This window comes from Pieris napi, chromosome 6 (genome assembly GCF_905475465.1).
Source record: "Pieris napi chromosome 6, ilPieNapi1.2, whole genome shotgun sequence".
Lineage (NCBI taxonomy): Eukaryota > Metazoa > Arthropoda > Insecta > Lepidoptera > Pieridae > Pieris > Pieris napi.
Window position 1 is genome coordinate 6,980,008 of NC_062239.1, and position 26,725 is coordinate 7,006,732.

General features: G+C 32.9%; 3 protein-coding genes and 2 long non-coding RNA genes across 7 annotated transcripts; 2 read left to right on the plus strand and 3 right to left on the minus strand.

Annotated features, from left to right (window-relative positions):
* Positions 1-741: 741 nt before the first annotated feature.
* LOC125050491 (phosphatidylinositol 5-phosphate 4-kinase type-2 alpha) lies at positions 742-19,174 on the plus strand. 2 transcript variants are annotated; one of them, XM_047650380.1, is made up of 11 exons: positions 742-1,149; positions 1,607-1,704; positions 2,378-2,488; positions 2,621-2,794; positions 5,090-5,228; positions 8,694-8,824; positions 9,662-9,830; positions 12,135-12,295; positions 14,673-14,785; positions 15,949-16,019; positions 16,563-19,174. In XM_047650380.1, exons 1-11 carry the CDS (start codon positions 1,021-1,023, stop codon positions 16,683-16,685), a joined length of 1,419 nt encoding a protein of 472 aa, XP_047506336.1. In that variant the 5' UTR covers positions 742-1,020; the 3' UTR covers positions 16,686-19,174. The 2 variants fall into 2 exon arrangements, with proteins under 2 accessions (XP_047506336.1, XP_047506337.1); XM_047650381.1 differs by lacking the exon at positions 2,621-2,794 and having other exon boundaries at positions 750-1,149.
* Positions 4,003-8,752, minus strand: LOC125050496. Of its 2 annotated transcripts, XR_007117148.1 has the most exons (3): positions 8,635-8,752; positions 8,442-8,552; positions 4,003-4,352 (listed from the first exon to the last, which is right to left on the minus strand). It is a non-coding gene; the product is annotated as an uncharacterized LOC125050496 (long non-coding RNA). The 2 variants fall into 2 exon arrangements; XR_007117147.1 differs by lacking the exon at positions 4,003-4,352 and having other exon boundaries at positions 8,262-8,552.
* Positions 19,175-19,348: 174 nt separating the features above from the next.
* Positions 19,349-20,822, minus strand: LOC125050494 (proteasome subunit beta type-3). The gene is made up of 5 exons (XM_047650385.1): positions 20,660-20,822; positions 20,299-20,504; positions 20,057-20,225; positions 19,713-19,841; positions 19,349-19,497 (listed from the first exon to the last, which is right to left on the minus strand). The coding sequence occupies exons 1-5, from the start codon at positions 20,660-20,662 to the stop codon at positions 19,387-19,389; spliced, it is 618 nt and encodes a 205-aa protein (XP_047506341.1). The 5' UTR covers positions 20,663-20,822; the 3' UTR covers positions 19,349-19,386.
* Positions 20,823-21,211: 389 nt separating this feature from the next.
* On the minus strand, positions 21,212-22,476 carry LOC125050493 (beta-ureidopropionase-like). Its single transcript, XM_047650383.1, has one exon. The coding sequence runs from the start codon at positions 22,385-22,387 to the stop codon at positions 21,296-21,298; it is 1,092 nt and encodes a 363-aa protein (XP_047506339.1). The 5' UTR covers positions 22,388-22,476; the 3' UTR covers positions 21,212-21,295.
* A 1,579-nt stretch (positions 22,477-24,055) lies between these two features.
* On the plus strand, positions 24,056-24,879 carry LOC125050513. Its single transcript, XR_007117150.1, has 2 exons — positions 24,056-24,371; positions 24,510-24,879. It is a non-coding gene; the product is annotated as an uncharacterized LOC125050513 (long non-coding RNA).
* The last annotated feature ends 1,846 nt before the right edge of the window (positions 24,880-26,725 follow it).

Below are 26,725 nucleotides of genomic sequence, written 5' to 3' on the forward strand. Positions count from 1 at the left end.
ATTATGAGGTCTAGTAAATGTCAATTTCGAGAAGATGTAGTTTCAAATAGAAAACAATATAAAGGAAAAAAGAAACCCCATTTTACTTTATTTAATTATTACTATATATTTTTATAATAATTATTACAAGATTAGAATTATTTATTTTGTCGATGAAATCAACCATCGAGGCATATACCATAATATCGAGCTTTACTATGGATGATATATATAATTGTTGGAATTGAACAAAATTTTTCAAAAATTTGTTTAAAATAAACGAGAGATCATAAAAATAAAGTAAAAATGTTGTTTTGACCGTCTTGTGAGCATTGACAAATCCCGTCAACTTTGGAGCGCTGTAACAGCGTTTCCAATTAACGAAATTTAAAAAAGTTACGGAGAAAAATCTTCAGAAAAAGATTCTCTACAAAATTGTTATAACATAATTTTTTGATAAAATCAGAAGAAAAAAGTTATTAAGCAAAAAAGGATTTTTTTACTTATAATTTTGAATTTTGGCTTTATGATAAAAAGTCACACAGAAATAATTGTAGGCAAAGCAATTTGTTACGAAACATGTCTTCACAAAATTTTTTTACGTTGGATAGTTTAGGATATACAGCCAAATATGTGTTTTCACCCCCTTTTCCAAGATGGCGTCCGGGGACAAGGGCCCAACGCCACAAACTTGGGTGTAAGCCAGTTTTACCCCCCCTACATATTCCATAAAAAAAATTTAAATCATTCTATGTCGTCTTCGACCATAAACACAATAATAATTTATTGTTTATTCAGGTTTCAGCTACATAAATAAAATGAAAATAGCAACACATGAAAACGATGAACGAGCTGTCAAAACTCAAAAAGTAGTTTGGCTGTATTTTCATGGGTGTCGAGTTTCTTTGAATAAATTCCATAATTTTTGAAATTCTTCTGACTCTATCAATTATGAGTGTTGTGAAAATGGTTTAGATAAGCTTCTGTGTGTAAAAAGTACTACTTACAGGCCTTGCACGTCTTCGCGTAAACAAATCCAAAATGTCCGTTCCTACAACAGGATTGAGTAAATTGAAAAAGAAACATATTCGTGTGAAACACCAGAAAGTGAAATTATTCCGTGCTAATGAACCTTTACTCTCTGTTTTTATGTGGGGAGTTAATCACACGGTAATATTTTTAGATTATACAAGTCTTTAGTTTCGGTTTTATTGCTTAGAACTTACCTTACCTTAGCATTTTTATTTTACGTTGTGAATTTTAGTTGATAAATCGAAATGTCACTCAGCTTCTTAGTAAAATATTCATATACCTTTCATCTGGCAAATCATCAATAATCAAATAGTAATTGTATGTTTATATATATAAATGCTAGGTCAATACACAGGTGCCAAATATTTGTCACCTGAAATCATTATTATCCAAAATTTTATTTATCACCTTGTTTTAAAATAATTTATTCAGGAGTAAAAATTTGCAGTAAAGTTAAACAAGACTTTGATAATAGTTAATTATAATTAGTCTAACATAATCCACTTATATACTAATAATAATGATAGTTATTATAAGTTGTTTTTAAAAAGGACTTTTTACCATTTTTTTGGATGTACAACCATTTTTTTTCCAGATAAATGAACTGAGCCACGTCTCAATACCTGTTATGTTACTTCCTGATGATTTCAGGGCATATTCTAAACTTAAAGTTGATAACCATTTGTTTAATAAGTAAGTATTATTTTTACTTTTATGTTAGATACTCAATACTAGATAGTAGATACTCCTGCATATTAACTTTCTTTCCCATTACAAATAATAATAATTTAAACAAACATGGGATAATGTCTGCCCCATTCTCCATAGTGATGTATGAGTCTACACTTTTAACTCCCATAATTTATTTATTCAGTAAAATAGGGTTTGACAATTGGGGCTAAATGTACCACTATCTAAATATATGCATGTATTTATTTAATAAATCAATAAACTTGAGAACTTGATGAATGTATTACTTACTTGTGAATGTCTCGCTATAACTTGAGAATGGCTGGAATAATTTGGCTAATTATGATATTAAAATAGCTGTGGAAGTTCAGGGGTAAGTTTCAACGATGGGAAAGATAAATAATAAGTTGAGAAAAATTCTAAAAACAAGAAACTCTTTAGAAATAAAAAATTGACACTTATTTCTCATATATTTGTAGATGCCTTCAGATATTTGTGCATCATAGTATGGGGTCAATCTCTTTGGTCTGTTTAAAAAAATATATTTATTAATACTTCGTGGCAACAACATAATAAAATTGACAAAATTAAATGAAAAGGCGGCCTTATCGCTTTCGAGCGATCTCTTCCAGGCACCCAATTTTATTAATTATAATTTTATACACTATTCCCGCAGAGAAAACATGCCATCACACTTCAAAGTAAAGGAGTACTGCCCTCTCGTCTTCAGGAATCTGCGAGAGAGATTTGGAATAGATGACCTTGATTATAAGGAGTCATTGACTAGGTAAGTTTTTGTAAACATTTTTTTTTTGCTAGGAAACCACGTGTGTTACGCTATTACCGGAGCTGTATTTATTTATATTTTATTTCCTTTTATATTTTCTCGTCCGGTCCTACTTCCCGTCATATCCTATAGGTTTAGAAAACCAGATAACTACCTCCGTTCGAGAGCCAGAAAGAAGTATATTAATAAGCTGCGGCGTTCGGCCACAGCGCCGTCTGGTGTTACGGAGATGAGGAATGGACAAGAGAGCCTCCGAGATGCTTGCGATCTGCTCAAATATGGCCTGAGTATGAATCTCAGGCTGAGGTCAGCAGTTTGATTTGTAACGGTTTTCTTTTAACAGAATGTAGTGTGCCTTGGATTGACACAGCATTTCATCATTCACGATCACCGTGTTTTGTATTTTGTTTGGGAGAAATCGATTGCTTTTTGTTATTCCGGTGTGTCATGCATTGTAAATCCTAAGATAAACATTTTGTTCGTCATACATCCAACTTTTCACAGTAAACACGCGTTTTGGACACACAAAAATCCTCTTTTATGTCACAAAGCAAATAGCACATAGCAAAGTTAATTCTAAGAGAAGTTAGAAACTAATTATGAAATTGAGAGAATTATAATAAATCGAGTAATTAAAATAATGTAAGGAAGCGGTAAATTAGGTATTTTCCCCTATTATAATATAGAATATACATAAATCAATTAACAAAAATCATAAGGATGTTAAAAAGTCAATAAACTTTGTGCAGAACTTAGAATTAAAGAGTACTCTCATTTATGTATTAAGAATGTTAAACCAAGTAACCAAAGGTCGCTTTGGGTTAATAGCTCATCTAGACGTTTAAAATTATAACAAAGCAATACAAATTAATGTCAATTACATAGTAGGCAGTTGGAGCGATACCATTAAAGTGTATGAATAAAAACTTGGTTAAATAAGGCATTTATTTGCGTTGTTTTCGAGTCATTCAACAAAAGATTGTGTAAAAGTATAGGTAGCTATGACCTTGACCATATTTATGTTAATAATTGACTTTTCCCCCGCAATAAAGAAACATAACTCCTCATTGAAAAGTTAAATTAATTCTAAATATACATTTACTACCAGTTCGCAAGTCAAGGGCGTAGAGCGGGCAAAAAGAACTGGCAAGAAACTCACCGCCACTCTTTTTAATCGCTAAGTTTTGAGTCATACAAATTGTTTGAACTGGAGCAAATCAAGAATTAGGATAATTTAAATATTCGTCAAATTAAAAAAAAAATTGTTTAATTGACACATTTTCACATGTTCACATTTGAGCCTTATAAAATATACTAATAACATTTCTACTACATCGTGATGAGTAAGAATTCTGGATTTCCGAAGCATGGTGTGTCCCTTTAATGTAAAGGTTTAATAAAATATAAAATAAAATTTTATCAAATCAAATCAAGCCAACGTATTTTTAATTTTTAATATCACAAAAGGTACTTAAGTGCGAAATAATCTAAATATCTTTGAAGCCATTAGAAACAATATTTAACAATTATTATTTTATACAACTAATACAAGTTGAAATCTTAGGCATAGGAATATTTTAGAGGCTTATCAATAAGCTAATTAACTAGTCTAATGACATGATATAGCGTCATTTAATAACACAATAATGAACGGGCGTAACCATTATTTTTAAAAATAAATTGCTATACATAAAAGTATTGTACAACTCTACAAAGTTTTGAAGGGAAGCGAATTTTAATTGTGTGTTATTAGTCTGCAAACAATTTTGTACTATGACGTAAACGTTCGCTTGAATATGTTGCGCTACGCCTCTACTTATTATTTCTCGAGGAGCTTTCTATGGAATTTCTTTACGTAGCATTCCTGTGGGCAGCCAAGTGTTATATATGTTAGTTTTGTAAAATTGGTATGCCATACTGGCGCTAATTAAATATAGATTACAATTTTTACAGTAAATATTAGACAAGTGTTATTTAAAAAGAATAACTTCCACACACGGACTTTCAGCGTTTAATAAGCAGTGGCCTGACAACTACTTTAGGTCAAATTGTAAAGGAAGGCGAAGAAGATTGGCCAGCGAATGGTGTATATGTCACCGTAAAATTGTAAAAACCTTTAGATTATAATCTATCTCGCGAGATTGTAAACTGTCGAAAGATTGTTAGTGTAGTACAATCTCTACCGAATAATAATACGTTAAATTGTAAGCAGTACGCTGAGGTTCACAATCTTTCGACAGTTTATAATCTCGCGAGATAGATTACAATCTAACGGTGTTTACAATTTTACGTTAACATATACATTTTGGATATCAGATCTTATGTAATGTTTAAAGTGCAATGTAAATTTATTGCGTCGCAGAAGGGACTGCGCATTTTTGTCCTTATAAGAGTTATTTTTAGATTGTATAATGCAATGAGTAATATCGTCGTTTTAAGATGTTTTTTACCTTACCCGACTGATCACTCTGACTAGAGTGTGAACTTAAGTTTAAACAACGATAAAAACATTGTACTATATACTCTTTACTACGTTCTGTATCTACTTCGCAGATGCTATCTGTTGCAGTCTAAGGTAAATAATAAGAATATTGTCGGCAGGTCGCAGCCGATACCAGATGAATCTTCGGGAAAGTCCGGCGCGAAGTTCTATCAAAGTTATGACAGGCTCTTCATCCTGAAAACCTTGACTTCGGAGGAGGTGGAACGGATGCATTCATTCCTCAAACATTATCACCCGGTATGTCTTATTTTGTATATTCTACTTATTTTTAAAGTGACAGGATGACGGCATCTTTATTGCTCTTAATGAATCAACAATTGAAATATTTTGGTTAACTATAGAGATAGTAGATATATCTTTACTTTAAAAAGGTTACTAATTCAACATACCATACATACAGATGATTCAATTATATTTATTTATTTTTATTTATTTAGTTACTAAGCTTACGACATCACACACAGTATTTAATCTACTAATTATTCAAAATCTTACAAAATCTTACATCTAAAATGTGTGACAATTAACGTAAACTAAGTTTCACAAAAAAAATAGAAAATTGAAATTTTAAAAATACAATTAAAACATATACAAGATAATACAAGCACACAACAAAATAGAATAACATTATAGAAATTTGTTGGCACTTAAAGCAGAAAAAAAAGAAAATCATCAGCAAAACAGCCAATTCGGTTCGAGAAAAGCACCCCACAATGCTTTCTTTAAAACCGAATGAGAAATTATAGAGAATCTTTGGTCTTCAGAAACAAATGAAAGTGAGGAATAAGTCTCCCATCTGCCATGTGGTCATACGATTTTGACAGTACTTAGATGTGTATCTAAATATATATTTTTTTTGTTTGAATGCTATTTATTTCTTGTTTGGCGTCGAAATTATGTGTCGATGCAATATTATTAAGTACGGCCATATTTTCAGTCTGTAATAATGTCTTAAGCTAGTTATTATTTTAATAGCTATATTGCACGCAACTGGTACATACGGAACTAAAATTTTAATTATATAACTAGAAAAGCATACTGTCTTGCTTTTAATTTAATAATATTTCATTCTTTTTTATTCCGATTTAAAGGAATACTATAATTTTTATATTATTATTCGTGACAGGTATAGGAAATACGATGTCGAAGTATTGATTAAATAAAATTTACGAAATTTAAAGTGTCTTGTCATGCGATCAAATGAAATAGTTAAATGTTCGTTAAAACGTTAATTTTGATCGTAAATTATACGTTTTTGATCATAATTTTATGTACTTAGTGGAGATCTGCCGATATATACATATACCCAAATATTCAAACATCATAAGGACGTAATAGTAATTCTATGTACTCATTGTTATTTAGAGGTCGTAAAAACTTAGCAAAGTCTTTGGTTTATTGTTTATTTTATATGAAATAGAAACCAAAATTATATACAAAAGAGGTCCTTTAAGTAAATACAAATTACTTGTGCTCAGGGGGTTCCTCGGCTGTTTCGTTACTTATGTGGTATTAAATACGTGTATTGTAGTGTGTGTGTGTGAAGGTTATATAATAACAGCCAATTCTGCTTCTATATAATTTCATTTGTATAGCTATTGGTATAATTGTTACTTTACCCACCAAGACTAAGTGGGTAGGCAATTATTGAGGATTTTTTCAAAATAACTGATTGCGTATCAAATGTTTTTTTTAATATGTAGTTTTAATAGAAAAAGTATCACATATATTTGGACTCATTTTGCTAGAAAGAAGCTGTTTCAAAAAGCAATTATACTAAATATATAGCCAAAGATATAATGCGTAATACATTGTATGTACAAAAAGATTCCTGAACGAAAGTTAAGAAACAATAATATTAAATACATTTAACTAAGTAATTCCTAATTCAGCTGTGTTGTGTAAATATGAAAGTGACGTACATATCACGTGAGGGTGTGTATGCTGGGTGTGGTCATGATGCAGTACTTTGACTAGCGCTATGGATATTCTTAACACTCCGATTAAGCATGTTCCGCGATAGCTTAAACAAGTCAAAGCTTAAATAGTGGTCGTTGTGTGTCCGGGATGCGCGATACAAAACTGAGTTTTTTGCATACAGTGTAAACTCTATATACCGACACTCAAGGGACTGTGCATATTTTGACGTTACAGAGAGTTGGCGATAGAAAGTAGGAAAATCTAGAAAAAGAAAAAAAATTCAGACTAGTGTTAGTAATTACATAAAAAACAATTATTATTTGAACGCTATTGCATATAGTCTGTTATTTTCGCCTGACGCCTTTTGCTGCACCAGAAATTATGATGTATTTTTTTACTTGTTTTATTTCATTTCTTGCGATATTGAGGCATCTTCGTCATAAATCACGTTCAAGCAATCCCAATTTGTAATCAAAATAATGGATTTCTTAGAAAGTTCGGTACGTATGATGCCGACAGTCGAATTTATTACGGGCTAGGAAAATAAAGCTACAAAAGAACGTACACAGTTCCGCAGTTTTAAATAATTTCGTAAACTTAAAAAGTACATTTTATTATTTAATTGTCGTTATTGAGAGTGAATGTAATGCTATGTAGAGTGTATCATTATATGGAAGACAAGCTAAACCAACCAAAGCCGAGTGATTTCGACGCTTTAGGGAGGCCGTTGTTAAATAGACGGGCGTTACATGGAGTTTTCACAGTATGTTGATTCTGTGTGTTGATGTGAGGAACGTGAGCACGATTACGAATGTTGTAGGCAGGAATAGAAGTAGTATGTGCTTCCTCCACAATGTGTGTAGAACGTAAAGCTTACCAGCTATACCTTCATTATACGTTCTTTATTTATTTATTGGTCAGCTTAGGAGTTACGTGTCACATGACATAATGCTTATAATAAAATAAGTCCTAAAGACTAAAAATGTTAAGAAATGAAGCTTGTTACAAAAAACAAAAGTAATTCAATTTCTGAAATGTATGAACGATGCATTTATTTCAAGTGCTTAATAAATATTATCGGTTTCCACGAAACCTATCTTTGATAAAAATATGTTATCTTTTTGATTCTAGTAACATACGAGTTTTGTTCAAAATTTCCTTATTTTATATAATTGTCGATTTTCTAGAGACAATGGTTGTAAATTACGTCAAAAATATATATTTCTTTATGTATCTGACGTCATCTTTCGCAGAATCTGTTATCTAATCTAGTCCCCAAAAGTCAGATTAATATCTGACTTGGTGACTTAGGTATCTAATAATTTTAAGATGGTTAAATAAAATAAATGATAAACTAGAAATTGATGGCTTTAGATTTTTATTATGATACACGTATTGGAAATGTTCCGTGTAATCTTATTTGCTAATTTAAATTAAGATTTCTGTCATTCAAAAACTAAACAACGATGTGAAATATTAACATCAACAGCCATCCTTTTAGTTCTCATCATTATTCTTAACTCGACTAACATTTCTCTGCATGCTTGGCCGCGGCAGTCATTTGTTCTGTCTGTCTAGAGGTCTCCAATCGAGGAATCTTCGCGTCCATCGGGTCTTGTCCATGCGCGCTATATGGCCCGCCTACATTTTTAATGAAATATTCAAATATAAATTTAAAAAAATAATGACGTTTTAAAACGAACGTCTTGTCTTTGAATCTTACCCAAATTTTGTTACGAGTCCAAAACGTACAAGTTTTCTATATTACCTTTTTTCCTACAGTATATCGTGGAGCGTCACGGCAAGACTCTTCTGCCCCAATACCTTGGCATGTACCGGCTCACTGTGGACGGTATTGAACATTATCTAGTCGCTACCAGGAATGTTTTCTCCAACCACTTAAATATACACAAGTAGGTATTTTTCAGATGTTTTTCCTTGTATGATTCACTTATTTAAATCACTAGAAGTAACAGATACTTAGACTTGCACTATGGTGCAAGAGGTACATGTGCGTTTTATTTATCTTGTTATACGCAAGAAGGGGAGCAGCCTTATCGAACAGCAATTACTCTTGCCGGAATCGAACCTAAAAGATTATCATGTAAAAAATAAGGTGGTTAAAAGCTGGCGTGAACCTTACATAAAATAATTGATGTTCAAACCGTTACTAAAGATAGCGGTTCGCGAACAGGTTGCCCATTGCCTTACGAGTTTGATTTTCTTGAAATGTATTGTTTTAACCCCCGATTCCTGAGCTCTAAAGCAAATAGACCGAGTTTAATGGCGTTTTTGTTTGCTGCGGCAGATATATCGGGGTTACCGACTTAACAAACATATTTTTAAGATTAAAATTATTTAGTGTGCAGTTAATTTTACTAAATATATTTCGATTATACTTTTCCTAAAAGAAATTCAACACTTTACATTGGAGTTTCGTGCCTCGCCTTTCTTAAATTCTTATGCCCCCCTATTCATAATATTTAATATTAAAAAATTTAATTGTTCTCTAAAGAAACTTCAATAATAAATCTTAGGAAGGAATTACTATGAAATTGTTAACAAAACAAAGTATGTAAATGTTCATATAATGAAAATTGTAATTCTTCATATAATGAAGAAGTGAAATTGAAACTCCTAATTATTTTAATCCATTTTTCGAATGTCTTAACATTCAAAGTGACCCCGGGCGTGAGTCCCAATTTGGGGAATGGAATATCCTTTTATAAATTTATTTACGTATATTACAGAAAATACGACCTAAAAGGGTCGACAGTGGATCGTGAGGCATCTGAGAAGGAGTTGGAGAAAGAGTTGCCAACGCTCAAAGACAACGATTTTATAAAGCAAGGTATTAGGATCGACATCGGAGACGCTGCAAAGGAGAAATTGTTGGAGACACTTACAGCTGACGTTGAGGTATGTCAATTGTCAAAATTAGTTCATTTTTGAAGTTATATTTCCTTTGGCGCGTTAGGGAAAAATTATGAGAGTAAATTTTTACGATGCGCGCGCGCACCGTCACAAAAAACGGACACCCTCAACGGACAACCACGATGATGATTTCTATACGAGAAAACCCGTTCCAATATGGTAATAAACATAGCGTTTATTGTAAAATATAAGAATATAGTAATGATTAGTACATATTATATCGTTTCGATTGGAAGTGACCATTAAAATAGACAAGAAAAATGCGATTCGAAGAGGGAAACCTTCTTCTAAAGCGTTCGAAGAAAATTATTACGCCAAAGAAGTATTAGTCCGGGATCCATCGCCCATTTTTGCACTTGATTACTATCAAGCTAATTTTCGGTGAGTAGCTTTATTTTGATGAGACGCCCAATAATTTCCTATACGAAACTCTCGATTGTGGTAGCTAACAGATGTAGCAAGGATAAAATATGTTGATTTGATGATTCTCAAATATTTATTACTAACTGATTTTTTTTTGTTAAATCTCAAGACAATTATCTAAATTATTCGAAAAAATATTTGTCCTACAAAATCTATGGTTTGATCAAAGAGACCTTCCGACATGTATCGATAACGAGGTCATCATAAATGATTACTAACCAGGTGATTTTTTATTTATTACTTAGTTAATATTTATGTTATTTAAAAGACATATTGTCCTACAAATTGCGCGGTACGTTATCCCGGTCCTACGCTCAAAAGTAGTAGTACAGATCCTTGATGTAAAAATAATTAATATCAAGCTGAATCTTCGTAAATAACTTCGTTTCGATGAGTCGCCCAACAATTTCCTATGCGAAAATTCTCAATTATGGTAGCTAACAGAGGTAGCAATGATAAAATATGTCGTGGGTTTCTGTATTTTGCTACTACAGCTGAGTCACACCGGTACGGCGGTACGCATGCGCAGAGCATTGCTTACTGCGAATTAGGTATCCCACGTAAAAAATTTTATACCTAGATTACTAAAAAATAAAGTTATTTAAATTTTAAAAAAGTGTTTTTCACTGTATCTTATTTTACAAATAGGAAAACGAAAACATTACAATTCTTGTCGGACTAGTGATACATACCTGTTTTCTTGTAGGACGTTGTTTCATTTGGGCAGAGAACACACTAACCTATTATATGAAATTTTTGTCCTACAGTTAGTAATGAGAAAAAAGGTCTTGTGGTATTAACAATTTCTGAGCGTAGGACCGGGATAACGTACCGCGCAATTTGTAGGACAATATGCCTGTTAAATAACATAAATATTAACTAAGTAAAAAATAAAAAATCACCTGGTTAGTAATCATTTATGATGACCTCGTTATCGATACATGTCGGAAGGAGGGGACTCTTTGATCAAACCATAGGTTTTGTAGGACAAATATTTTTTCGAATAATTTAGATAATTGTCTTGAGATTTAACAAAAAAAAATCAGTTACTAATAAATATTTGAGAATCATCAAATCAACATATTTTATCCTTGCTACTTCTGTTAGCTACCACAATCGAGAGTTTCGTACAGCAAATTATTGGGCGTCTCATCAAAATAAAGCTACTCAGGGAAAATTAGCTTGATAGTAATCAAGTGCAAAAATGGGCGATGGATCCCGGACTATATACCTTATAACGCGTGTAGGTACATAAGTACTCGTTTTTTTTTAATGTTTCAAATGTAATAGGAATATGAAGAGTGGACCTATATTTGCGTTTATTCCCTGAAGCCGCTCTTTTTGATTTTCAATTTGTAATAGACAGAAAAATACAAGAAAGTAATCCCAGCAATTTTCAATTCTTTTTTCAAGCGTGTATGTAGAAGTAGAAATCTTTAGATATAATAATAATAATATTTTTTATAAATCAGACAAATACAGTCCATTGATTGATTAGTAAGTTAGTAACAATAGTTTCTTAAGATCTATGTTAGTAGAATTAGTAAAAATTTAAAATTAATAAATAATTAATAATAATTAATTTAATATTTTTAAATCAGTGGACAAGCCTCTCTCTAAAGTCAAAGAGTAAAGGATATTGCTCTAACTACAACAAATACATTACAACTAATATACTTTTCCAATAGTATACTAATTATATATCAATGTAGAGCCACATATTATTATCGGTTATTAACTCTTAACCCTGACCTCTTGGGTTCGAATCACGGCTTTGCATATACTTGTCTTAGGATCAAAATTTAAAGGTCAGAATTCTGAGGCTAAAACCAAATTTATAAGATTTTTTTTTATTATCAATTCCAGTTCCTAACAAAACTCCATCTGATGGACTATTCCCTTCTACTTGGAGTACACGAGTGTGGTCGAGGCGAAGCAGAAGCTGAAGCAGCCCGACAGAAGGAAGCCGAGAACGACACAGAGAATGATTCCGAGTCTGACAGCGATACTGACAATCGCCATGACAGGTGGAAAATATTTTTTTGTGTCACATTAATACTGTTACAAGCTAGGGGATCGGATAGAAAACGCCGTAGATCTCTTCAAGGGTTTATTATCAACTTAATCTCAGTGACCCGTCTTCGTAAGAATATTTAAAAAAAAATAACAAATTTTAATGTTTTTTCGGAATATATGAATAAAACAATTTTTGGGGTGGTGTATGCGTGTGTCAATTATCTCCAAAAATTGCGTGACGTAATACTTGAACGCTCCCTTATTTTCTCTTCTGAAAACTCCAATATACTACTCTGTGAAATAAGTTTAAATAATTAATACGTAGAATACGGGATTTGATTTATAAAATTTTGCCAGCCACGAGATAGATTGCCAAAATTTAAATGAGTACTTATGTTGACAAAAGTTACATAATATTCGTTTTATGATGGCGCTTCTAAACGGGCCATGTTTTGCTGCAATTGATGGCTGCAACACTGTGGCCGGCAACATTGCAAACAATAGCAGCCACACTATGCAATATTGCAGTAATGTCCCGGCCATATAGCCAAACATGTTTTGTATAGCCACTTATGGCCGATGTTGCCCCGATGGGTGGCCGGACGATCGCTAGGCTATCGAATTCAACTGCAATATTGCACAGCCAGTTCTCTTGTTGTTTCAGTCACTCTCTTTGTTATGGCATAGTGTATCCTTTTTGACGCGACATGAAGTTTGCTATGAGTGAAGTGTGCCTGTTGCTATATTGTGTGTTTTGCGATCAGCTGCATTTTGACGTTAAATTAAATATTAATTAAAATTTAGGCTACATACAGGAAGTACATTAATTATACCCTGAGTTGTGGGATATAAAAACCGGCATATACAAAGTTAGTCATGATAGGAATGCTAAAAAAGATGCATGGAATGAAATCGCTGAAAAGTTTGGCATAACAAGCAACGAGGCTTACAAAAAAATTATTTTTATTTTTGGTCCAATTTTGTTTAAAAGAAAGTCAAAGTCGCCTTTTGACATTCTTGTAAAGTTCTTGAATAATTTATTATCAAGGCTTATTTCAAGACTCAAATTGTCTACAGTTTCACGCCTATTTGAGTAAGGTCGAATCCACAATCTCTTCTTTTTCTGTTTCTTTTTTAAAACTATATAAGCTGCTGCGATCAGTGTGATTTCGTCAGCCATTGTTGCCGGTTAGTGTGGCCCGTTTTGGAGTCTGCATCATGGGCCATACTATTGCAGACATATTGCAACACATGGCCCAGCCATAGATTGTTCGGCCATCAGCTGCATTAAAATATTTTTGTAATGGCCGGGCAATTAGTTGCCAACAGTGCAGCCATCAATTGCAGCAAAACATGGCCCGTTCAGAAGCCCCAGTATGGAAATTAGGGGTTGCGACGCTATCAACGCGAACAAACTTGGCTTATGTAAGGGTTCATAAATCTTACTGACACTTATTTAATTTAATAAAAATATTTATATAATCTCATTCGGTAATATTCTAATTATGAAATGAAATACAGACTTTTATTGGCATATTTTATATACATACTTCTTTAAGAAAATTAAATTTATTATTATTTTATTATTTTCCTAACAAAACAATGCTTTAAATGATGTTTTAATTATAAAAGTACAATGTGTCTCGACCAAGGAGGTTTCAATTCAATTTAAGTACACATAATCTGTGGTGAGTGCGCTGCGCGCGCAACGCGCTCTTTCCGAGCCAATAGACCAATAACAGACTTTTTCCATTTTGGCGCTATTTTGTACATACGAATTTGAGTAATATTTTGTTGGATAAAACTTTAGTAGCAAAAATGTCAAGCAACACCGACGATACCGATGAAAATTTAACTCGACGAATAGTCTTATGCTGAAAAATCAAGAAAAGCGTCCGACAAATGTTTCCAAGACTTTATGACTTGGAAGCCTATAGCCATGAGATTAAATAAAGTAGTGTATGCAACTGCATATAATTAAGTATTAAAACATGAGTGTAGTTTGTAAAATAAGATTACACCCTCTATTATTTGACAGTTGCATAAACTACCATTATCAAATAATAATAGATAATTTGGTCATTATCGGAAACGAGAATGTTAAAATACAATTTATAAGTGTGGTAAAAGTTAAGGGCTCATATTGGCTTTAAGTTTGCAACGATTGCTTACATTTTGTTTACGCCTCTACTAAAATATTTATTTGAAACTTAACTAAAGTTAGGTTACATAACTCACGATAGGAATACTTGGTTGAGAAGATGTTGTTTAAGATTGTTAGTGAATATATAAAGTTTTAAATCGTTAGTTAATATATTTCAGATGGGGTTTTTAAGAATTAGTTTTTAAGAAAGTGGTTAAAGATGAAACAATTTCTAACTATTTCAGATGGGGTTTTAACACACCACCAGATAGTCCGCGGGGTTTCGGTCGTCAGTCCTCCCTGCGATATGAGGGCATCATACCGGAACTGGATATCTACGCCATACCCAGCCAAGAAGGTAAGCTAAGAAGTTATGAAATAGAATCTTCAACTTTTTATGTATGTCTGTCGGTATGTTTGCGGTATAAGTAAACGTTTATGTAATACTAGCTGACCCGGCAAACATTTGTTTTGCCATGTATATTATTTCTAGGAAATATTATTTTAGTTCAATAAAAATAACTATCTACAGTAATAAAAAATAAGATTTGATCGTAGATGGGTGAAAATGAGGGGTTGTATCTATTTTTGTATGTTGTATCATATAAAAAAAAAAATTCGCGACACGAGAATTTTATATATTAGATGTAGATCAATATCTTTTTCCATAATTTTTTTACAGTTATTTACATTTTATTTCTGACACATCGAAGCCGTGCTTCTGACTATATATGCCTATGTACAGGGTTATTGGTAATTCGACGTATTCCCGGTATAAGGTGATAGGTATTTGTGATTACATAAAAATTTATAAAATTGCGTATCTAGTTACCCGACTTAAGATAAAATAAACGATTAAACATTTTCATATCCTACCCTGTTTAATCGTGACTTAGTAATTCTTGTATATCTTATTCATCGTTATTCATGAATCCGTGAGTTTAACTTTTGACGTGATAACGTCTTTAAAATCGTTTTAGTCGGGTGACATGTTCAGAAACTTGTGTCACACCAAAACCTCACGAGCGCGATCGCAGGTATAACGAGAGAGAGACGGACCGATCTCCCGTCTCATCTCGAGCGCTGCCAGTCATTACGTGAATGTATGAAGAAAAATGTATATCATAGTCGAATAAGTAAACTTGTCATTTTACACCCGAAATTTATCATCAAAAGTGTGAATAAAACGATAGATGTAATTTAAAATTTGAAAAAATTGTTATCTTCATTAATTCCTTACTTCCCAAAAACTTATATCACCAATAAGACGTTATCACGTAAACATCTCGATCGTAAACCTACTTTACAAACAACCAATATTTTTTATTTATTTTTTTTAGTTTGTTTTCTTACTAGGTTTACCTGGAAGAGATCGCTTGTTAGTTATGCCGCCTGTTGCATCCCTAATTATTTGTTTCTTAAAATGTAATGAAGCATAAATAAATGAAATATCGAAGATTATCAGACCTGAATGTAAATGAATATATTTTTTTATAACTTATTTGTATTTAATTGTTTCAGGAGCACCAAAGAAAGAAATTTACTTCGTGGCGCTAATTGATGTCCTCACGCATTATGGTGTTAGGAAACAGGTATTTTTTAATTAGGTTTTAATAACAAAATGCTTGTCGCATTTATTTTCAATAAGGATAATATGTCACTTGTAGCTTGTATTTACGTTTAGTTTACTATGAGCAGTAGCCTAGCTTTGGGCGTGTCAATGTCATCCCTGAGGTAGCTTCTAACCCCGGTTGTGCACCAATAGTCTTGTCTATGTGCGCATTTAATACACACTAGCAAAGGAAAATATTGTGAGGAAACCAACACGCCTTAGATCCATTAAGTCACCTACACCTTAAACTTCACTACACACAGAAATCTGTGTAATAACTACGTTGAATCTGACATTTCAAAGCTTTAGTCAATTCGTTTGAAGTAATAAATCAATGTCAAAATGAAATCTTAACAAGTGAAACAAAAATTAATTTTAGTCAATATAAAAAAAAATTAAATGACGCTAATAATAATAAATACTTACTATTATTATAATAAACTTTGTTCATGACAAAACCCCTTTATTTGCCTAATTGTCTAGTCTTCTATACAGATTAATAAACTAATATTGTCTTTCACAGGCGGCAAAAGCGGCGAAAACGGTAAAGTACGGCAGCAATGTTGACGGCATATCGACCTGTGACCCCGAACAGTATGGGAAACGCTTCATCGAGTTCGTAGCTAAGGCCATCGAAGGGAACTAAGTACAACGTCGGTATTTTGTGCCTCTTTTAGTGACAATTGGTTGTCAGTACGACAAACCCATATTTCAAAACTTCACTGTCAACTGTCAATGTCAGCCGTCATAACATATATGTGCGACTGTACTCTATGCACTTTATATATTGACGAAGTATGTTGATTTCACCACTGTTTACTATATATATGTTCAGCGTCATGGCAATAATGTGCTGTACATAGTTAAATTTTGTTTTAATAATTTCACATTATATTTCAGATACTTATAACAAAAATTTTATCCATACTTTTTAAATTAAATTTTTGTTATTGAAGAAAGTTACCTTGAGTCGTTTTTTTATAACCGATTTATGGATAAAAATATGCTGCATCACTTTGTAAAGCTGTGTTTATAAGTAAACATTATTTTAATTAGAAACGCAGTTGATTCCTTTATTTAAACATTATTTTCTATTTTGTTTTTAAAGCATTATAGTTTTGCTAGAATTTTTGTTAGGTTTCCGATGGTAGGGAAGTTCACAGGGTTGTAGGTTAACTGACTGAGCACTAAAAGAGGTATGAACTTTCAACCAAGTATCTAAACTGGATATGTCTTACTTGGAAGTGTTGACTAATAAAGCTTCAGGAAAGATAAATAATTTATAACTTCTAGTGAGAAAGTAATTTTTAAAGAGAGTACTAAATACTAGAGACTGTTTCTAAGTAATTGTTAGTAGGATTTTAGAGTGGGTAACACTGCGATGCGCACAGTTCCGCTAGTACGTTACATATTTTAACAATTTTGCCCATGTCACGTGATACTATTAACTTTGACAAGTGTCAACTGTCTAACGCAGAGATTAATGCAGTTTTAAGTAAGCGCAATGTGGTGGCGAAATGTGCGCTGAGTTGCCAACTCTAAATATATAAGCAAAGTTCTACTGTTCTAATAACAGAAGTTATAAATTGTTATAGTTTTTTTTTTTGCATTTGGTATACGTGTCTCGGTGATTACGCGGTAAATACCGGTTTTGTCTCAAAATATTTTGGATTGTCGAAAGTGCCATAAGGTATAACACGAGTTTAACACGCAGTTAGTAATACATATTTTGTGTATTGTTCCAGTTAAAATTTGACTTTGATTAGCAAATTTAATAATTAAAATGATCATAATAATTCTTAAATTATAATACGATTAGGGTACCAATTCAACTTTAGGCGAAAATATGTGTGTGTCTCTATATTACATTTGTCAAAATCGCTAGCCGATATTTATGGTTTTTATATATTGTGAAATGGTTAATATTCAGTTGGTATATGTGGTGCCCTGTATATATAAATTTTTGCGACATTTTGTTGTTTTTCAAAGCTCAATGCTTACGTGCAATTTTAATTGCGTTACGATTAAAACACATTTGAACTGATCTTGCACATTTGCAATATTTTCCTAACTCGTTGCTAGCTTTTATAATGTTCCGCTATAGAGTAGACGCTGAGAAATTTATAACTGTTAAATTATCTTTAAAATTTCGTGTTGGCGAGAAGGTTAAGGAATGTGGTACCATGAGATGTAGGAAATTAAAAAAAAAACTGTTAAAGCGTCATCTAGCGAGAGAACTTTTATTGCACAGGAAAAAAGTTAAAAGGCGTTTCGTGGTACCAATTGAGAGATAACTTGTGTATATTGAAATTGTATGTTCGGTAATTAAACGCTATAAATTATAACTTTGCCAATATTATTAGCTTAGTTCTTTTCTAGTGTAGTCGAAATTATTGTAAGGTTTTTGTTATTTATTATTCTAATGGGAAGACTTGGATTGTTATGGTCTACGTGAATATTAGGAAATTGTAAAGTATTAAAGACTTTTATTGTTTCCTTAATTTCGAGGTATTGATGTTAGTATTAATATGTTGAATTCACATATTATGTCCGTGTACCAAAAATTATTACTTCACTCATATAACAAGAGATCAGCACATATTTTTCTAGGCCGATTATACCTAAAGCGTTGTAAACGTTGCCTATTTCATTTTGTGGATTGGAATGTACCATCCGACATCATTACAAAAATACGTCAAAAATGCACAATTTGAATATTATCGGCTATATGTTGTATGTAGTTTTATGTGCTATATTAATTTTATGGGCGAAATCAGACTTATTTATTCCAAGTAAAGACAATTTGTGTCAAAAAAATCGTCCAGCGTTGTAGTTAAAGTTCTCAAATTAAATTATTGTCAGTTTACTAATTTTAAAAAGTTAATAATAAACATGAGAAGTACTTTTGTTTTCAACTTAACCTCAAAAGGTTGAATGTTGTATTCAACTATGAGTTTTTTTAAATAAAAATATGTATGTAAACTGCAAGGTGTCAGGATAGTAGTATTTTATATAATAGCTTTGCTACTGTTTAATTATTGTAATGTTTATCCTCTAGTCTCAATCTTGTAAAGACAATGTATGAAAATTAAAGAATTTAATTTTTTAACATTCGGTTTATAAAGTTTCTGTCAATTTTTGTTTTATTTATCACCTATTCTACATACCTATATTAATTTCAGAAACATCTTTAATATTTTCATGAATAGAAATATTATATTTTATGATAGTACACTTTATGGTAGTCAAATTAGATAAAGATCAAATCTAAGTAGTCTTATAGTATATGGTAGAAATTAATAAAAATAATATTTTTTAATTTTTATTAGTAAACACAGTAAAATAAACTAATCCATCCTTGTCTTTACATGCTTCTCAGTGATTTTATCTTTCTCAACAATGTATACGACAGCACCCCAACCAGAAATTGCATCACGATCAGCAGCATTAACCAGAGCCTGTGAGTTAAAAAAATCTAATAAAGTACATGAGGATATTTAAAAAATAATTTTCATCAAAATAAAGAGTTGGACAAAATATCTATGTGAACTCCAATTATAATTGAAATCTTGCATTTCTTAAGTCAAGTCAAAAATAATTTATTCATGTAGGTAACACAATGTACACTTGAATGTAAAAAAGAAATTAACATTCTATGCATAATATAACATACCTGTGAGATGGTTTCAAACAATTCATCTGGTTTCAAGTTTGGTTCCCAAAGGGCCTCACACATACCATAGAGTTGCTCCGAGCAAGTTCCTGATACTACAAAATCCTCAGGTTCATTGGGACACCCAATCTAAAAAATTTAAATAACAGGTTTGTATAGGCCCAATTAAAGGTTTGCACTACATGTCCAGAAGCTTGCAAAAATGCACATATTAGCTGATTTAACACATGTAAAATGTATTGTTTAATGTGGCAATTTCATTCTTATCAATACTTTGATTGAATGATTCAAATTTATAAGGGGACAATCGTAGATAAGTATAGAGTATAAGCTGGATTACATACCAGATCCATATTACAGACATAGGGTTCAGAAGTGTATGGGTCTAAGCCTGCAATGACAGGTTCAATGAAGTATGGACCAAACCTCCTCTCATATAAGAGGTTAGAGAGCATTGCAGAGAATGTCTTCGGTTTCATCATTCTATTTTCTTTCAGCTCATATAAATTCATTCTGTGAATACAAGATTGTATTAATAAAAGGGATTTCTATAAACTAAAATGATTTGAAATGGTATTGCCCTTACCTAAACTTAAGCCTTTGAAACACTGTTTGTGTGTCTGTAGCAAGCCCTGGCAAACCAACATATAGAGTTGGCCCCATTTGAAATACTTTCGGAAAATTGGCTGATACCGTTTGGGCTTGAATACCATATCGCTTGTCGGTTGCAATAGCAACGCAGTCCTGGCCTTTCATTGCAACCACAGCACCACCATTGTAGGCTAATATCGACTGAAATAGTCAATTTTGTGATTAATATCCTACAATTTCTACTTAGAGAGCAATATTTGTTAAGTGTTATCAAAATTAGTAATTGTATGTAAGGAAAACACTAACCAAACGCCGGCCAATTAAAAATAATGAAATATTTTTTTGGGTAAACTTACCATTATTGAAGTATTATTATATTACCAAATATATTTAAATAATTGGACAGGAGGCAATGCAACGATTTTTTACAAAACTTTTATTTTCGAATTTCTGTGATTTACAAAAACGAAAATTGACATATCATCCTCACAGCGCACTTTTCCACAGATTGCACGCTCTGTGTCTGTAATTTACAGTTCTTTAAGTAAATCACAGACTATGAGATAATTTACATTACAGAATATAAATTTAGTTGTCCATATTAATCAATAAAGTAAATATTGCTATTTTTCCTTAGCTATTAAGCTAAGGTTAAAAATTAAGTTAAAAATCAAATTAAATTATCATTCCAATGTCTAAGGTTTGATATTCTCTGCCAGTAAGTTTCAATATTGTACTACACATATTAATGAATGAATCAATTAAATACAATATAAAAACGAAATAATAATAATTTAACATAATATAATATCTAAAAACTTGAAATTTAAAAAAAGAGTGTATTAAAAAAAATATAATTTAGGTAACTTAGATTAAAATTGATATATGTAAAAATAATAGAAATGAGGTTATATTATAATTAAATTTTATTAATAATTGCTATATCTCATAGGACTACAACAGAACGTATTTTACAATGATTTACATCTGTTTTAATTTGCGTTTTCAGTAGAGTTTTTAAGACATTCAACGTACATATCTAAACGAGAAGTCATATTAAAACCCCATCGGTCTTTAACTTGTCTACAAAGATTTAAATCAATTTCCATTATAAGTAAGCCATCTTTGTTTCTAGATAGCATTGGCGTTCTAGACCCATCTGGCGCTGTTACGTAACTTGAGCCATAATACGACCTGGTTATCTCCTTGTCATTTACAGTAAACATCTCTGTGCCAACCCTATTGACACTACATGTATAAAACCCATTGGCGATTGCTGCATTTCTAGCTTCTATACCCCAAAACGACTCCCCGAATTCGGAAATAGTTGCGGAAGGATTGAAAACTATTTCTGCACCGTTTAAACCAAACATTAGCCAATTAAGTGCATGATGTCGACCATAGCAGATGTTTACAGCAATTTTAGCATATTTTGTCTCAAAAACAGGATGACCGGTATTGCCAGGCGAATAATAGTTCGTTTCATTGAAGCTTCCCACACTTGGCAAATGATTCTTGCGATGTTTTCCCAAATACTCACCTCTTTCGTTAATTACAACAGCTGTATTCCACCAAACACCGTTTTCATCGATTTCTAAGATAGGGGATATAATTACCACTTCATACTTTTTAGCAAATTCACTCAAAAACCTTGTGCTTGGGCCATCCTTAGCTGACTCTGCAAAACCAGACCATGCTTCTTTTTGCCTAGTGCACAAAAAGAATGGCATTGACCAGGTTTCTTGTAGGCACAATATACGTGCCCCTTCTGAGGCTGCTACCTCTATTATTGTCCGTACTTTATCGAATATGGCTGACCTTTGTTCATTGATAGATTTATCAGTCGACAAGACAATAGAATGTTGTATTAAACCAAGTCTTATAGTTCTCGGTTCTCTAAGTTCCTCTCTGGCTGCTTTAAAAGAGTATCCATCTACTTCAAAATTATGTATTTCCCTTGCCAATTTTGTAGCATCTTTCAGCTTTAGTTCACAATTCTCACTTCCGTAATATATTTTATTAAACTCGTTTAAATTAATGTCAGATAATTTTTCTTTCAATATTTTGTCAAGAGAACGATCCATGATACTTGAATGTACTAAAACATCTGTACAGTTGTTTTGCGATAAGTGCGTAATAAATTACATAATATCTTTGCGCCGCAAACTGGAAGTTTATTTAATCGTAGTATACTTGATTGACTATTAACTTGTTTTGATTCGCCTTTAGAATGTTTTATGAGCTAGAATATCTTAGAGCTTAAACCTGATCACGTAGGCATGCATTCAGAATGTACTTATTAAAACATAAGTACCTATAGGTTGTATGGTAAAAATAGTATTATGCAATAATTCATTCTTGTTTATGTTGTACCAACTAAGTAGATATTCATTTCTGCTTGTTAATAAATTGTAAATATTTATGGGATGTTCTATCTTGAAATAAATCACAACCCATTTTTATCTTTGTTAATTGGGTGTCATGTGCAATGGTGACGACCAAGCGCTTTTAGAGGGTCTTGCTGTGCCGCATTGAACCATGTCTTCAAATTCTTTTTTGGCAGCAGTAAGTTTTTGAGGTGCCAGGCGACGGGGACGACACGACACAGGAGGACCATCAATAGTTTTAATATAATGCACGGTGCTGTGCTTGATGATTCTAGGTAGACCAGGTGGACGCGTGACATCAGAAAACTCAGTAAGTATTTGTTAAACTAGAGTTATTAGAAATAACGGTCTTGACACTGGATTGACTGGAGGATGCAATGGAAGTGGGGATAGATAAGCCAGTGCTACCATATAAAGCCGGTTGCAGACCGAAAACTAAGCTATGCCAAGGCTAAACTAAGCTATGCCAAGCAAGCTAGGCTAAGCTAAGCTAGAAATAAATAGCGTGCACACCAACAGCTAAGCCAAAGCTCAGTCAGTGTGGCGAAGGATGTGCAAATGGTGTGCGGGGTAGCGGGAGGGGCTTAGCTTAGCTCGTGTAGCTGCGCATCGGCATACACAACTAACTTAGCTTCGCATATTTTAGTTAGCTCACATAGCTTAGTTCGCATAGTTTGCGGTCTGCACACAAGTATGGAAAACTGCGTCAGCTATGCGAGCTAAGCTAAACTAACTTAGCTTAGCTCTTGGTCTGCAACCCGTATAAGAGACGTTTGCTTCGGCAGTCCGGTAATAAATTGTAAAGACTTAAAAAATCGGAGCCGATAATCAGTGTGTCAACATCCGCAATAACGAAATTCCAGTGGAAATCCCTGCGCAAACCTAGGTTAAGATGCAAAGATATGTTGCCATAGGTTTTAATAGAACTCCCATTCGCAGCGCTTAGATCAAAATCTGCAGAAGCACGACGGTTTTTTGAAAGACGCTTAGGAAAACAACAGAGATCCGAGCCAGTATCCACTAGATACTGGAGTTTCTGTGAAGTATGTATATACTGATTACTAGCATACAAGAAGTTGCCTTAGCAACAATCTCGTTTTAAGAATAAATAGTTTGATTAAAAATGTCTTATAAAAAAAAAGCTTTGTATTTCTTTAATATTAACAAACACCATAAATCCTTATCTATCTTTCATATGGTCTAATTAAAACTTTACAGTTTCGAATTTTTATTTGTTAGGGTGCGTACAGACTATGTAACATATTATATAACTTGTGTTTTATAACACGTCCACATTATGTAACCTTGTTATTCAACATTATAACATAAAACAATACAGTACACATTAGAATAACAATGTTAAATAACAAAAGAAAAACAAAAAAAACGTAGATGCTGGGTTCGTCCTAGCATACCTATCAATAACGTGTTTTATTATAACACTCAGTGTCCACATTATCTGAAACATGTTGTATAGTAATGTTGTATAACATGTTATGTTATATAGTCTGTACGCACCTTAACACGGCGGCTTTGATGAGAACAATCAGTCGCCGCGTCTACTGACTGTGTTTCCTGTTTTCCGACGGCGAGGTGTCGGGTTGCCAGTTGCAGGGTTTGGTACATTTGGTTGCCCTGCTATTGAACCTTCTATGGTACCAACACATATCTCGATTTCTAGGTGAGGCACCGCGAGTACGCTGTCTAGATATTGGTTTTCTGCGGAAGCGACCGCGAGGTAGCGAGCAGGTTAAAGATGCAGCTTCCTTGTTTAAATCTTCCATTATCTTTACTAAATAATCCATTTCCGATGGTGCAGGCGCTGGCATCGCACAGGAGTACACCTGGTGGCTGGGACCTGATATCTCTGATGTAGATCCAATATCAGTCAGTTTCTGCTAAAGAGCTGCATTCTCCAGTGTCAGCTGTTGTGATCGCTGTTCTAATTTCCTATCAGCCATTATACCACACGACCAAGCAAGATGAAATAATAAATAAAATAAAAAAAGAAGTAAGTCAAAAAATTTGGTAGCTGTGAGAGGTACCAGTGGCAGATCACACGGTTAGTATACAGGTAAGCTAAACTATAAACATATAAGTTGTCATATCATATAAATATAACAAATAACAATATATGCACAATAAAATAGTTGAAGCTTTTTGTAAATGCGACAAATGACTCGTGAAAGGAAAAACCATCCAGACGATCGCGTACTGGAGCGACACGATTGGGGGCCGCACCTCGTACTGGTGCTAGTGTTGCCCAAAATCGGTCTTGGTCTTGCAGTCTTGGTCTTGTTCTTGCGTTTTTGCAAGACCAAGACCAATACCAAGACCGCCTTATTATAGCAAGACCAATACCAAGACTGAACCCTGCAAGACTTGAGCAAGACAATACTTAAGCCTGCAAGACTCTTGCGTCTTGCAGTTAAGACAAACTGAGATTTGGGCGTTATTAAGTAGGTATTTGGTTTCAATCCCGATTTTGAGAAACGTTCCCCAGTATCAAAACCGTAGGTATCACATATCCTAACACTAAACTAAGGGCTGCAGTTGGCAACGTGCCGCTCGTCTGAAAGCACCCTGAAACGTATTGTATTGATTAGGTAGGTAAGTACTTATTATATTTCAACAATTTATTAAGTAGGTAGCGTGTTAATACTCACAAATCTGTTCCCTAATAACTTTCTAGCAAAGTTCATATCTTGTAGGTATCTACCTATAATAATATGTTATGCTTGTTTATGTCCAGATGTGCAGATCTAACGTTAGTACCTACTCGTAGGTCGGTATGTGCTTAAAATTATAGTTAACAAAATTATATAAACATCATGTAGGTGTGAAACTTATGTTTCAAAGTTTATATTATTCTTCTATTTAGCAAAATTTAAAACTAACAGCGAGTCGAGTTACGAGTAGGTCTAGTAACAGTTTCTACGGCAGCCAATACTATGGTACAGACGCCAGCACATCAAGCTACTACAATCTATCAAATTTCTTCAACAGATTTTCAAGTTTATCGCTAAAGAATTAAGGTTCAAAGTTGATTGGGGAAATGTGACGTTCTGCGAATAAACTGTTGGTCGGTCGGTGTATTAAATACCTACTTATTTGATAATTTACCGACAAAGACGCGGTTTGCAACAAGTGTAACACAGCATTTGACACTGAGCGCCGCATTCGCCGACAAAGAGTACGGACAGAGGCACACAAATTTTTACCTATTTCTGTAGGGTTGGTATAGGAGTATAAAATTAAATGACCTTGAAGATGTCCCAGCAGTAGGTAGGTATAAATTGAATGCTCTGAGTTTTTTTTATTTAAATACATTCTCACACTGGCTTGAATTCGAACACTACAGCGTTAAAAGCTGTCGGGCGAGATGATAATTAATAACTAAGTAGGTATTGCATCTATTGAATTGCGAATATTTTGATTTCGAAATAATCATTGTTAATATCGGTAAATGATAGATAGTGAGTGATACCTAGGTACTAAAATGTGAGCAGCAAGATTGAAAAGTGTATATGCCATGTCAGTGCTTTCAATAAGTTTATTTTAAAAAAGCTCTCTAGTAAGATTTAGAGTTTACCATTCAATTACACACAAAAATTATGAAAAAGATATTTAGACTGAGTACTTAGGGTCGATTCGACCAAACAAGAGTAAATCTTAATCTTAGAATAAATCGTCAGTTAATCGAGAGTAAATAAATTTTACGTTTTACCAACTACAAATTCTAAGAATAGTGGGCTTATTCGGGAATTGTAACTATACCGCCGTTTCGCACGGAATAACAGCTATTCCTAGAATAATTTAATGGCGTCAGTCAGTCCAATCAGCTGATTTCTATCATTTCACAAATATGTGTTCTGTGTTTTAATTTCAAGTCAACGCAACGCACTAAATTAATAGTCTGGCATTGTATAATGAAACGTTTAAACAATTTATTATTTATTTTTAGATTTTTTATTTTCTATAATATTAGAATGAAATTCAACTGGGCTCAACAGAAGTTCCTTTTTAGACGAAAGC